Here is a 14990-nt window from a genome sequence, read left to right as displayed (position 1 = left end):
GGATAATACTAACCTCACAGAATGAAGTGCAGAGATAAGGTGGAAAAGAGAGAGTTGCTTTTGCTTCAACACAGGGGAGATTTGAGTGTATTTAAAAGCTTTTAGGCTAATATGTAAATCATTCTGTTATATACCCCAGACTAAGACATTTTTGTCATTTCACATAGGGGGACCTCATTCACAAGGACTCAGAAGGGACTGATGATTTGATGGCTGGATCTTCAGTCTGTCCACTTTCTCTGTGTAGGGGGTGAGCTCACTGCATAGAGCTTCTCTCCCTGCTCTTAGGCATGCCTGGAAAGGAGAGAACCAGACCAGAGAGCGGGATCTTCCATAGAATGGAGTGTTTTCACTCTCTGTCCCAGGATGTATAAGTCTCCTGCCTGTCTCCACATGTACACTCTGCCCTTAGGCCCCTGAATTATACTCTGTTCGGCTTCCAGAGTGATCTTTTCAAAACCCAGATGTGGCTGTCACAAAATTCACATGTTCCACCACCTCCACCTTTGTCACAGCCTCAACCCCTCAGTGACCTTCTGGTGCTCTGAGAAGAACCAAACTATGTGCACGGGGCTGGGTGATATCTGGTCCAGGCTGCGCTCTGCCGCCCCTTCCCATCACTCCACCTGTTAGAACGGGCCCTTTGATCACCAGGAGTCTGCATGTTCCCTCTGCCGAAAGGCATCAGCACTCCTGCCTCTGCCTGGGGCTCTCATACTCTCCTCTCCCCTACGTTAGTTCTTGTTAGTTCTTGCTCATCCTTCGAGGGGGAAGAAAGCTACTAGGAATGTGCCAGTAGAGAAAGTAGGGGAAGCAGGCAGAGAATGGGAATAATCTGTGCCTACCCCCTGTTGGCTCAGACAGTAAAGAATCTGCCTGCTATGTGGGAGATCAAGGTTTGATCCCTGGGTCGAGAAGATTCCCCTGGAGAAGGAAATGGCTACCCACTCCAGTATTCTTGCCTGGGAAATCCCATGGACGGAGGAGCCTGTCAGGCTACAGTCCATGGGGATGACAGAGAGTTGGACACAACAGAGTGACTTTCACTTTCACTTTCCACCCTCTCTTTCTGACAGCCCAGCACCTCTTTCTGATATAGCAGAGGGGGGTAGAATAGATGCAGGTAGTTTCTAAGTGGGGAAGGGTCTGAATTTGAGGGAATTGCCAGCTCAGCCTTTGTCTTGGCTTGTGAGCAAAGTGTATACACCTCATTGAGTTTCCCAATTATCACTCCTCATGCAGAAGTCCCAGGTATAATGCTTCTGATGACAAACACCTGAAATCTATGGAACATGCAGACCCGTGCAATAGGATACATTTTAACTTAAAATCATTCACCCAGTTCTCCTAGCTGCAGCTGATGGAGTCATACAGTCTCTCTGCAGAGAAATTTGGGAGTACTCATTAAGATCCTTAACACCATTCAGACCATTTTGCCCTGTATTCCATTTCTAGAAATGTATCTGTTGTGTGGGGCCCAACCTATTGGTAGTGAGGCCATCAGCTAGGAATGCTGGAGGCACTCACCCTCAGCTGCATCTCTCCCAGCAAGCCCGACACACACTTGCCCCACCAGGGCCAGTGCTGGGGCCAGACAGGCCCTTTTGGTTCTTATTACAGTTGAAGGATGCTCTTGAGCAAAATCCATCAGGGAACTTTGAGGAACAAAATTTCTTACTCACAGGTCTTGGAGGGTACATAGCATGCCCAAGGGCCATATGCAGTGAGGCCATGGGTAAAGAGAGAGGCAGACCGGGGCCTCTGCCTTTATCAGGGTTTGGGGATGGGTTGTCAGAGTTTCGAGAGTTCACTATTTTTTTAATGGTCATTTAGCCATGAGTGTGGGAATTAGGGTACAGGAAGAGTGGGATCATTCAAGAAGTCAGTTAATTAAGTATCCAGGGCTTTCTACAAAAGGGATCCTCTAGGGTGGGGGCAACAATTCTTTAGCTGGTTGTTTTGCTGGTAACTGTGTCATACAACTGCAATATGTTTATTCAAGCTGGAGGTCCTTTGAAATAGATGCCTTGAGACTCAAAATCTTACTGTCAGGAACTTACTCTACAGTGTCTAAAGAATTAATCAGAGAGGTACACAGACTTACTTGCAAGAATATTTAGTCCATGTTACCCCTTGATAGCAAAAACTTGGAGACCACCTAAATGTTCCCACAGTAGAAGAATGGATAAATTAAATCCTGGTATATTTATAGGATAAAATATTTTATTGCCATTAAAATGTTTTAAAATAATAATAGCATGGGGAAATATGCATTATGTTAAAGCAACTTGCCCACAGCCTGATTTCTGTGCATCTGGGCCAATTAACATCCATAAGCAGTAATGAGAGCTGGAGTGCCTGGCCAGTCTCTTGCTTCCTCTGCTCAGTCTGATTCTGTGTGATTTCTCCAGGGGGAGCCTGCCCACTTTGAGTATCTGATGTACCCGTTACACTCGGCATCCATCACTGGTCTAGATACTTGCATCCGCAAACCCCTCATTGCCACCTGCTCTGTAGATCGGTCCGTCCGCATCTGGAATTATGAATCAAAGTAAGAAATGAAAGGCTTTGCTACTGGGGTATGCAGGATTTCGGCTGTTAAATTTTTCCATTCAAATTATTTTAGAGAGTTTTCCATTTTAATTACTTAGAAGCTTTCAGCTGGAAACCTTCTATAAAAAAATCAAGTCCGTCAGACTTCCTTTTTCTCTTTTCACTCTTGCATGAGCTAGAAAATCACTTTGTACTTTATTAAGTGTTTTCTATGTGCCATACACTATGCTTGGCCCTGGGGACATAAACCAATATCTCACCTCCTTCCATACCCTCCTGTGTCCTTCAACCTTTCCTGTCCTCTCGCCTTCCCCACCCCACCCCCCACCCTCACTGGATCAGTTCTTTGTTTTATGGAGCTCTCCAGATCACTGTTTCCTCCTTTCAATGCTAATCACTGCCCCAACAACCCTCAACTTCCAATGATTTTATCCTCCAGGCCCAGCTTCCCTGAGAATCTCCAGCCTAGCTTGGCCCCAGAATATAACTTCTTTGCTTTTACATAGAGCTGCTGGGGCTGCTAGGGAAAGAATTGTGCAATACTTCTGAGTTGGAGATCTGAATGGAGTTGTGTCTTCAACATCCCTAAACACCCCTTGATCAGTCCCTCCACATGCCATACTCATTGATGAACACTGTCCTCAAGTAACCAAGATCTAGAAAAAGAGGCACCAATAATTACAAGTAATAAAGTATTCCAAATGCTGGTATAAAAATACATACCAGATACAATGGAATGCTCAAGGGACTTAGTGGGCTAGACTTGTATTCAGTAATGTATCTTTTTCACAGTTCTTTGGAACTATTTAAGGAATACCAAGAAGAAGCTTATACAATCAGCCTTCACCCATCTGGACACTACATTGTGGTAGGGTTTGCTGACAAACTACGCATTATGAATCTACTTATTGATGATATACGTTCTTTCAAAGAATACTCCGTCAGAGGGTGCAAAGAGGTAAGAACTTCTGGAGGTAAGTATCTTGGAAAGTCAGAGTTAAAATATCACGAACTAACACAGCCGAAGAGGTAGACCAAAGAATGTCTTAGAGAATTTTAGTGGCTTAAAAATCTTTCCGCCAAAGTTACTGAGTATATTGGTCCTATCCCTTTTCTTTTTTGCCCACCAGAGTATATCTTTGAGCCAAACCGTGTGAGATCCCACCTGCAATCTGTCCTCTCTGTGACTGTGGAGTAATTTTTTTTAAGCATTGAAAAGAAAGTTATCACATATTCAGAGCCACAGTTGGGAGGACAGGGTTGGCAATTGGGAGGGATCAGGGAAAATGAGCAACAGTGAAAGACAGTAGCAGCCTGTCTGATTTCCCCCATCCCCATCCCGAAGATGACTCACAGAAACAAGACAGAGCTTTAAAGCATCACTTTCCCACTCTGAGACTTCTTCCACAGGCAAAATGAGTATTCCACTCTCTGATCCAAACAGCTTCATGACTCATGCACATGGTGGCATCAGCATCTTGGCCAGTATGAGCTATAGGAATAGTGACATCAAATAGGCCAATTCTGAGTTTATTTATTTACACCTTCCCCAATTCCCAGTCCTACATACGGTGTCAGCATGAACTCTTTGGGAAAAGCAGCTCTCGACTACAACCTCCAGGTAAACCACTCTTTCTTTCACTCTTGCTCTCTCCCTGTATTTCCTTGCAGTGTTCCTTTAGCAATGGAGGACACCTGTTTGCTGCAGTCAATGGGAACGTGATTCACATTTTTTCCACCACAAGCCTAGAGAATATCTCAAACCTGAAAGGACACACAGGGAAGGTAAGTGAGTGAGCAGTGTCCAGGGAAACAAGGGCACAGAGTCAAACATCATGATGGCCAATGGGATATAAGAGAACAAAAGAGAAGTGATTCTTTTCTTCTTGGAGGTCCCTGTCTAGTTGAGGGAAAAGACAATAAAACAAATGCACATACAGATTTAAGTACTAACTGCAGAAAACTCAATGAAAGAAAAATATGGGTTGTTAGAAGAGGAAGTGATGAGGAGTTGACATGAAGATTGGGATGTTCACAAAGGCATGGTCCTAAGGAGTGAGTCAGAATTAACCAGACAGACCTAATGGGTCAAATCATTGCCAATAGGGATCCAAAGACCCTGATATGGAGATTGCTAGAGGTGGAGGAGGAACTATCTGTGGTACTGAAACATAGGTATCTGGAATAAAACTTGGCATGAGCTGAGATTGGTGAGGTTCGCAGGGCCTGAGTTCTTGAAATCTTGTTCATGGAAACTTATAGGCCCTGGTAGCTCAGCTCGTAAAGAATTCACCTGCAATGCAGGAGACCCCAGTTCCATTCCTGGGTTGGGAAGATCCCCTCGAGAAGGGGTAGGCTACCCACCTCCAGTATTCTTGGGCTTTCCTGGTGGCTAAGTCGGTAAAGAATCACCCGCAATGCAGGACCCCTGGGTTGGGAAGATCCCCTGGAGGAGGGCATGGCAACCTATTCCAGTATTCTTGCCTGGAGAATCCCTGTGGACCAAGGAGCCTGGCGGGTTACAATCAGTGGGATCACAAAGAGTCAGACACCACTGAGCGACTAAGCACAGCACATACTTTATCCTCCTTTTTCCTTAAAATCACTGAAGACTTTCAGGCCAAGAAATGATATGACCATATTTGCACTTTACAAGATTACTCTGGCTGCAGGGTAAAGATTGTATTGAAACGGATGAGGGTAGAAGTGGTAAGGAGATTGTTGTCTACATGATGATAGTATTTTGGAGCAGGGTGGAGCTGGTACCAATAGGAAGAAATGTGTGCATTCAAAAGATATTTAGGAAGTTAAACCAGTAGTACCTGAAGGTAACGTGGATATGGAGCATGATAAAAGGGAGACGCCAAGGACTGAAAGGGTAAGAAGTCAGCAGATGAATTTAGATAGAAAAAGCAGTGGGAAAAGAAAGGCATTTTAGGCAGCAGCACGTGTCACAGGTGAGGGGATGGGAGTATAGAAAGGACGGTGGCTTGTGGTTTATAGGCTGGAACACTGAGCACATCTGAGAAGTGATACAAAGAGGAGCTGGAGAAGTTTGTTGCATCATGGAGTGTGTGTGCCATGCCAAGGAATTGGACATTAGTCTGTAGGTGATGAGAAATAACTGGAAGGATTTAAGAAAACAAGTAATGGGATTAGATAGGTAATTTTCCAGACAGTATTGAAAATGGTTTAGAGGGAAAGGAAGCTGGAGTGAAAGAGGTCAGCTAGAAAGTGAGGGTGAGAGAGGAGCTAGGAACTAAACCATGGCTTTCATAGTAGGGACAGAGAGAAGGAAGCTATTAAGCTCCATTTTGGACGTGTTGTTTGCTGTGTCCAGGAGTGTGGTATGTGAGAGTAGAACTCAGAAAGAAGTCTGGGCTAAAAATCCCAATTCAGGGAATTAGGTGGTAGTTAGTGGAAGTCAGAGGCGTAGATTAGATCTCTAAGCGCTCGTGCTGAATCTGAGATCTTGGTCAGGAGAGAGGTGACCAACATGTAAGGAACTGGTAAAGAGAGAGACTGCAAATGAAGGTTCAGAGAAAACCTGGAATCAAGGAATGGTATCAAAGAAGCCAGGGAACTAGTTTCCAGACAGACAAAGAAGTCAGTGACCGTTGACTTCAGCAACTTACAGATCATAAGTGTAAGTGCCGTTACGCACAAGGGTATTGAGAGCTACTGAGCTTCCTCCACTCCAGCAGTGTGATTGCAGAGACGTAGAGGAAGGCACAGCAGGGGAGTGTGATGCTCTTTCTAGAACCAGGCACATCCCCATAGGAAGCCCTGCCTCACCAACCTAGGGGAGCAGCCATTTGTTCCATCACTTTACCAGAATTTATAGCACTTGTCTCTAATCAGGGATATATGTTAGGTTTACAGGTGTACTATTAAAAGAAAATACAAAAACAAACAAAAAATATGATGGAGCATGCAGCTAAAACCACACGTATATGGAAATTTTTAACATTAAACATGTATTGGAAAAATGACAAAGATGAAAATCAGTGATACAACCATCCATTGAAAAAGATAAGAAGTAGAACAGCAAATTAATTCAAAGAAAACAAATTGAAGGACATCATAAGGATAAGAGCAGGATGGAACAGAGAACATTTACACAATAGAAGATCATCAAAGCCAAACTTTGTTTTTTGAAAGCCCAAAATGGACAAATCTTTGGCAAAATTGTTTAAGGGATAAAAGAGAGAGAGAAGATATAAGTAACCAACATGAGTAATGAAAAGGGGTTATCACTACAGGTCCGATAGATATTTTAAAAGATTATAAGAGAGTATTATGAACAACTTTATATAAATAAATTAGAATAAATAGATGAACTGACAAATTCCTAGAAAAATTTAATCTTTAATTTAAAACCTGACAAAACTGTCACTGGAGAAGTATATCGAATTTTAAGGGAAGCATGACACTAATCTTGGGCAGAAAAAAAACTCTTCTAGAAAATTTTTCTAAAAAAGTAGATACTTGCAGCATTGTTCTAGGAGGCCAACATAGTTGTGATACCAAAACCTATCAAAGACATCACAAGAAAGGAAAATGGTAAACCATTCTTTTGTGTGAACATAAAGATGTCCTAAATAAATTATCATCAAACCAATGCAGCAGTATGTTAAAAACGATAATACAACATGGCCATGTTGATTCATTCTAGGAATACAACATTGTTTTAGATTTTGAAATCATTAGTGTATACCACATTAATATAGTAAGGATGAAAAAGCAAATGCTTATCTCTATAAATCCAAATCTAATAATCAATAGCATTAACAGTGTATCAGTAACATAACAGATTTAAAAAGTACTTAAAATAATGGGGAATGTACTTTATTATAAAAAAAATCTTGTATAAGACATTTATTCTAAAAGCCTACAACAGTCAGCACACTTGATTATGAAGTTGTGGAAGGCAGAGAACAAAACATGATGCCTTCTCTTAGCCTCGTGCTGAGTTCTATCAGTGCAGTAAGGCACGAAATGGAAATACACATTAGTCCATGTGTTGTGCTTAGTCGACTGCTCAGTCATGTCCAACTCTTTGCGACCTCATTGACTGTAGCCCGCCAGGCTCATCTGCCCATGAGAATTCTCCAGGGAAGAATACTGGAGTGGGTTGCCATGCCCTCCTCCAGAGGATCTTCCCAACCCAGGGGTCGAACCCAGGTCTCCCATGTCGCAGGCAGATTCTTTACCATCTGAGACACCAGGGAGGCCCAACATTAAGTCCATGGGGCTGCCATAACAAAATAGCCCAGACTGGATGGCTTATGAAGAGCAGAAATTTTTCCTCACAGTGTGGAGGATGGGGAGTCCAAGATCAAGGGGCCAGCATGATCAGAAGAGGGCCCTCCTCCTGGTTTCAGACTTCCTGTAGCCTCACATGGTGGAAGGAGCGAGCTAGCACTCAGGGGCCTTTCCTAAGAGCACTCATCCCATTCTTGAGGGGAGCACTCAAGACCTAATCACTTCCCAAAGGCACCACTTCCTAATACCATCACCTTTGGATGTCAGGATTTCAACATGTGAATTGAAGTGGGGCTGATGAGAGGAACATTCAGACCATAGCAAAATAAGAGGCATGAAGGTTGGAAAGGAAGAAATAAAGCTATTACCACGGACAGCATAACTGAGTTTGTAGAAAATTTAGAGAATTTGCAGATAAACTATTAAAATTAGTGAATCTGGGAATATTGTTGGAAATGAATTGATTCTATTTAAGTCCATTTTTACATAATAGTGACAGTCCAAAAATGTAATGTAAAAGGTAGAGCTCGGGCTGAGCCATGACTGAGGATGTGGCTGGTAGGACTGGAGTCGTGGGAACACCCACAACGGCATCCATTTGGCCAGGAGGTTGGCTACTTAGGAGATTGAGCAAACGTGTTGGAGATGTTAACGTATTGAAGATCATGGGAGCCAGTCGCTCTGATGGAGAAGGGAGTTACAAATATGGAAAAGGGAAAAGGTTAGAATGTTGTTTTTATTTGGCGGTTTTGTTCAGTGACTTGGTAAACGAATTCTGAGAAGTCTTTTCTTCTCCTGCAGTGGGCAGCCTCGGATGTTGCTGCCCAGATGTTTTTCTTTCTTGATCTTTTAGCCTGGTTACCTAGGGCTTGTCCCTGGGCTGACCTAAGCCACTTAATTAGTCATAGATTATGCTTAAGGCCCCTTCCCGTTATATTTTCACCCTTTACTGTTGGATTTTTGTTTAGAAACAGAAAACTATGATTTTTCTGTCATGGTTCATGGAGTTTATGCTTTTGCTCCATGTTTAGCCAGAAACTAGTAGTTTCGAGGTTCCCTCTCTGACTGTACCCGAGAGGGTGCAGCCTCAGCCATGCACACCACCTTCCAGGCTGCCAGGCATAAGCATGATGTGATTTCTAAGCCTGACTTCCTGGGAACTGCCCCTGGGTCAGAAGCTTATTATTCAGTTAGTGTTGGTCAGAGGTTGTGTTTAAACCCTTCGTGCCAGTGAGGCTTCCACCCTGTGTCAGTGGGGTTTTGTGCAGCATAGGAGATGCTTTCAAGTGTCCCCATATCCTGCTCCGATTGCTCCTGAGTGCGTGCAGCAGAGCACATACGTCAGCCTTCCTGATCCCCACGGTTGTCGCTCATCCCGGAAGGGCTCTCTCGACCATCTCCTTCCCTTGTTCTTCCTGCCATAATTCTGTTACTGCTCTGCCATTTTGCTTCTATCAGGGAGTTTCCAGCCTTCTCTTAATTGCCCTCCACCTAGATTTCCACCAATTTAGATGATGCCCGTAGGATGGAATTCTCCACGCTCTGTTCCAAATAAGTCAGTCTCCGCCAGCAGAGCTGTGGAGCTCATTGTCTTATGACCAATGTCCCCCTGGGAAGAAGTTCTGCTCTACCGCACCAGAGCAGGAGTGAGGGGTAGCAACTTTCTTTCCCAAGAGTGACCTCCCTACTCTGTGCATGGCGCTGGCAGCTGGAAAGGGGGTGGGATCCCTCATCGCTTCAGCTGTCCCCTCATGGTGTAGAACCCCCACTCATTGAGTTAACTGGGCAGGGGCACCTGGGGTACCAGTATTCGCATGTTTCCGCACTTGGAGTAGAACTTCCACCAACAGGTGGGGACCGGCTAGGGGAAGGGAGATGAGGTCCTCTTGGCCACACGTGCCTGGAATAGAGCTTCTGGGTGGGGATAAGAAATGCTAGCAGGTTTCCCAAGATGAAACCGTGTCCAATGACTAAGATCTAGAGGGGAGAGGGAGCCCCATCTTTTGGCTACAGCTGCCCAGAGTACACCGGAATAAAGTGAGGAAGAGGAGGGTAAAGGAGAGGATCAGCGCCTATGTACCGCAGTCTCTGTTCCTCCTGAGATTGAGTAGATTTTCTTGAGTGAATGTTTCTGCATTTTCCATATGCCCTTAAGACAATTGCCAGAGACTTTAAATAACTGTTTTTATAAACTTTTTGGCCACACCACGAGGCGTGCAGGATCTTAGTTCCCCAGCCAAGGATCAAACCTGCACCCCCTTCAGTGAAAGCGTGGATTCTTAGGACCACCAGGGAGGTCCCTAAATAACTGTTTTTATGATTTTTAACAGTTACCTATTATGTAAGGGACAGGCCAGCTGAGGTTCTTACTCTGCCATTTGGAAGTAGCCTCTCTATGCAATTTTTGCAACTCCCTTTGAATATATATATATTTTTATATATATATATATATATTATTTCAAAATAAAAAACTTTTGTAAAACATAGCAATGATTGATTGCAGCATTATAGGAATTATTATGATTCAGTCTTTATATTCATAAAGTGAAACAGAAATGAGAATGTTTTATCTTCAGTATTTTGCAAACGTCTGAGGAAATAGAATGCTAACTTTCCTACGAAGCTGTGATTTGTGTTTACTGAAAGGTATTTACTGAAAGGTGTTTACCAGGAAAGGCCACTCTGCCTCAGCGTAGTGAATCACATAAGGGGTTGTCCTCCTCTTCTTGAGAGGGGTGTGTGTGTGTGTGTGTGTGTGAGAGAGAGAGAGAGAGAGAGAGAGTGTACATGTGCACTCCTAACTGGGCACGTCTTCCTCCCCTGTAGATTCGTTCAGTTGCATGGAATACAGATGACAGCAAGCTGATTTCTTGTGGCACAGATGGTGCTGTGTACGAATGGAGTCTGTCCACAGGAAAGAGAGAGACCGAATGCGTGCTCAAGTCCTGCAGCTACAACTGCGTCACCATCTCTCCTGACGGCAAAATTATCTTTGCTGTTGGGTCAGACCAGACTCTCAAGGAGATTGCAGATTCCTCAGTGAGTCTGCCCCTGTCCCTCCTCTGGGCTGCTGCCTTGATCTGCAGAAGACAGCTTCCTGTGTTTACAGCAGAAAGGGGTTCTCCGAGAACAGGGCCCCTTCTTGGGAGAATACCTGCCTTCTCATTCCTAGACGATCAGCTCAGTAATTGTTACCTCTGGAATGTCCTTCCCAGTGCCCACCTGACTCATTTAAGTTGCGGGGCCCTTTTCCATTCCTCCTTCGCTTGCTGACTGTAACTTCTCTCTCACCCTCCAGGGAAGGCGGTCAGCAGCATCTCTAAACTGCGCTCTAACCCTTGATTTGCACCTACTTCCGTGGGCTAAAAACAGAACTGTAGTTACTGCTATCACCTAAGCTTGCCTCCATAATTGTTTGGAAATCCCCAAAGTCTGAAATTTTTAAATTATGCACATTGGCTCCCAAATAGTTAAGGGAGGAAAGAAGAGCTTGGCAAGGACACTTCCTGGAAAAAGAGCAGTGTCCTCCTCCATGGGCCCAACCAAGAGGAGGGTATCTCTCCAGTATGCCCCCAGGTAGCCCCCAGTGTGGTGGTTTCCACGGTGCTGCACCAGAACAAAGCTTCTTAAGGGGAGGGCCATGGTTCACATCTCTTGGTATCCCTACTAGGTAGCACAATGCATGGCCCACAGAAAACACTCGGTAAATAATTGGTGGCTAGGTGGCTGGGTGGGTTGATGGACAGTAGGGTGGATGGATGGATAGGTGGTGGGTGGATGAGTGAATTAAAGAGTGAAGGAATGAACTAATTCCCTGAGAGTGTAGTTTTGTTCCTACAATGGACATTAATAACTATTTGCTGAATAAATTTATGATCCACATCCCATTATTAGTTTGAGATACACGATAGAGTAGCAGTCGAGAGCATACTCTCGGGAGCCTGAGTGTAGGTGGGTGAGTTGAGGTAACTTACCTAGCATCTCTGTGTCTCTGTGACTGTGTTTCATCATCTTTAAAATAGGGGTGACAGTAACTACCTTAAGGGGTTTTTGTGAGGGTTAAATGAGTTACAACCTGTAAAAGCAGTATAACGCTTCTGGGTATCTTATGAAAGTTTCCTTAGTGTTATTCCTAACTCCTAGATCTGTTTACTCACCAGTCAAGCAGCCAAGAAATATTTAGTTTGTGCCGTTTTATGTGCTAGACACTATGCCAGATGCTAAAAGGGATGGAAAACACACATTTTTAAATCCAGAAGTTGCCCTAATGTTGCTATTAAAAGCAAGGAGGAGAGTGACATGGGGACGCTGGGGACACAGTTCAGTCCCTCGCCCTGAACAGAGCTGGCTGTGTTTCAGGTAATTCGAGAGATGTCAGCATTTGACGTCATCTACACGGCCATCGTCATCTCCCACTCCGGGCGCATGATGTTTGTGGGCACCTCGGTGGGAACCATCCGTGCAATGAAGTACCCGCTCCCTCTGCAGAAGGAATTCAATGAGTACCAGGCCCACGCAGGTCCTGTGACCAAGGTGAGGGGGACCATTTCCCTGGGGTTCAGTCCCAAATTCAGCTCTCGAGAGATCCATCTGGTCCTGCCCTCTGCGTACCTGCTTCATCCCTTCTCCCTCCCAGCATCTTTTCTCTCCCCTTATTTATTAATCCAGCCAAGTGTTCAGTAAACACTTACTGGCTTTTAATACTCTTTGTTTGAACTACTCCCAGGAATTTGTCCTAGGAAGTGGTCAGAGGTGCCCCTGAAGATTTATGTTCAAGGTTGTTCATCATATTATTTTGCATAATAATATGGGCCATTTGAGAGATGCTGGAGGGCCCCACTCAGCTGTCCTCTACAGGCCAGCACCCTCATGTCCCAGCTGCTAATGGCTCACAGCTGTCCTTCTCCACAGAGTTGCTCTGGACTAAAAGGAGACATAGCCTGGAAGATGAACCCCCATCCCTCTCCAAGGGCGATAACATGAGCACACATTTGTATATTGTCCTTCCATCCCCCCTTGTAAAAAAAAAAAGCAGTATCCATGTTTACAATGGGATCCTGAAGAACAGGCACTGGGAAATGTGTTCTCTCTCCCTCCTCCCTCTCTTAACTCCAATTGAACAATACCAGCCCCTGAGGTTTTTCATTAAGTCCCAAACTTTAAATTGACTTGCCTGCAGACACATCCTTATTAGGAAAGGATTTTTTCATTATAAACCAGAACATTCCTGTACTGAACCTGAATCTTGGGTCCAAAGTAAATTACTATCACATATCTCTCCACTTTGCTTTAGAACCACTGAATTTTGTGGATGTTTATACTTTTCTGATTATAAAAGCAAGACATGTTTATTTTAGGAATAAAAATCCTAATAGCATCATCATTAATATAGTGATGCATTTTCTTCTACATTTTTGTGCATATGCTTTAAATAAATTAAGATCATACTGTATGTACTCTTTTGTTGGCTGCTTTTTTAAAATTTGTGCTATTGTAGGCATTTTTTGTACAATTAAATATTCCTCAAAAGCATGATTTTAGCAGCTATTCAAATATCCTATTAATGATGGATCATAACTTATTTATCTCATCTCTTACAACTGGGCGTTTAAATTATCCCATGAGCTCATGGATATCCTAGCCTGTAGATTCCTATGAGCATCTCTGATTGTTTCCTAAGACTAAATGTCTAGACAGAGAGTGAATCCTGAGGGAAAGAGAGTGGCCATTTTTAAGGTTCTTGACGCATTTTGGTGATTGTGAGAAGAGAGTTTCCATAGCTGATACTTCAGTTTTCATTTTTTGTTTTGAAGTAAGTATAGATTCACAAGAAAGCTAAAAGATAGCATCAAGGTCCTGTGTGCTCTTCACTCAGTTTCCCCCAATAGTTGCGTCTGATGTACAGTGTCAAACCAGAAGGCTGACAAGGTGGGGTCCTAAGTCATTTTTTCTCATGCACACATCTCATGCACACATTTTCTCATACACACACCTATATGTGTGCAACCAGCACTGCACCCAAGACACAGAACTATGCCAGGACCACAAAGAGCTCCCTCCTGACCCCTCATAGTCCCACCACCATGCCTAGTCCTCGGCAACCACTAAGTCATTTTCCATTTCTATAACTTTGACATCTTGATAATTTTATGTAAATAACCGTACAGTATATGTACGAAATTATCAAGATGTCAAAGTTATAGAAATGGAAAATAATCGTACAGTACCTGGAGAAGGAAATGACGACCCACTCCAGTATTCTTGCCTGGAGAATTCCATGGACAGAGGAGCCTGGCAGGCTACAGTCCATGGGGTCACAGAGAGTCAGGCACGACTAAGCGACTAACACACAATCAAATAGTACATGACCGTCTGAGAGGAGCTTTTTCTCACTCAGCATACCTTTGATCTCCATGTCAGTTATTTCATATATCAATACTTTATTCTGTTTTCTCTGAGTAGAATTCCATCGTAAGGGCATGCCGCGATTTGTTTAACTGTCTACCCCTTGTAAGATATTTGATTTTTCCCCCATAGGTTTTGGGCTGCTACAAATAAAACTGCTATGAACAATTCCGTACTGGCTTTTATGTTGACATAAGTTCATTTCTCTGGGGTAAATGCCCAGGAATACTGTTGCTGAATCATATATTGCAAGTATGTTTATTTAGTTTTTCAAGAAACTGCCAAGCTATTTTCTATTCCTTTCAGCAATACACAAAAGATCCAGTTTCTCTGCACCATTGCCAGCATTTAATATTAGCAGTATTTTTTTTTTATTTTAGCTGTTCTAATAGGTATATAGTGACCTCTCATTATAGTCCCCATTTGCATTTCCTTAATGACTAATAATATTGAATATCTTTTCATGTGCTTATTTGCCATCTGTATTACTTCTCCAATGAGATGTCTCTGTGTCTTTTGCCCACTTCCCAATTGGATTATTGGGTTTTTTTAACTATTGATTCTTTAGTGTACCTAATAATTGACTCTAAAGATTCCAAATCCACAGAGAACATATACATAGCCTTATCTTTTCATTCATTCCCAGAAGCCCGTGAGGGTTCCTGTCTCACTCTTTTCTAAGATCAAATCTTCCTCCCTGGGAGGCTGTGCCCAGGCTTGCGTGGGGTGGGGATCTTACATAACCACTGACTCAGTTCTGGTCTCCA

General features: G+C 43.5%; 1 protein-coding gene across 1 annotated transcript in view; it reads left to right on the top strand.

The window, feature by feature from the left end:
* Positions 1 to 14990, top strand: part of CFAP57 (cilia and flagella associated protein 57) — a 65440-nt gene that overhangs the window by 14723 nt on the left and 35727 nt on the right. The window contains exons 6-10 of the mRNA XM_061120060.1: positions 2412 to 2551; positions 3346 to 3511; positions 4225 to 4338; positions 10645 to 10857; positions 12178 to 12351. Of these exons, the coding sequence (XP_060976043.1) occupies positions 2412 to 2551; positions 3346 to 3511; positions 4225 to 4338; positions 10645 to 10857; positions 12178 to 12351 (807 nt within the window). The remainder of the gene's footprint in view (positions 1 to 2411; positions 2552 to 3345; positions 3512 to 4224; positions 4339 to 10644; positions 10858 to 12177; positions 12352 to 14990) is intronic.

Source organism: Dama dama, chromosome 20, assembly GCF_033118175.1.
Source record: "Dama dama isolate Ldn47 chromosome 20, ASM3311817v1, whole genome shotgun sequence".
NCBI lineage: Eukaryota > Metazoa > Chordata > Mammalia > Artiodactyla > Cervidae > Dama > Dama dama.
This window is presented reverse-complemented; position numbering and strand designations above follow the sequence as displayed.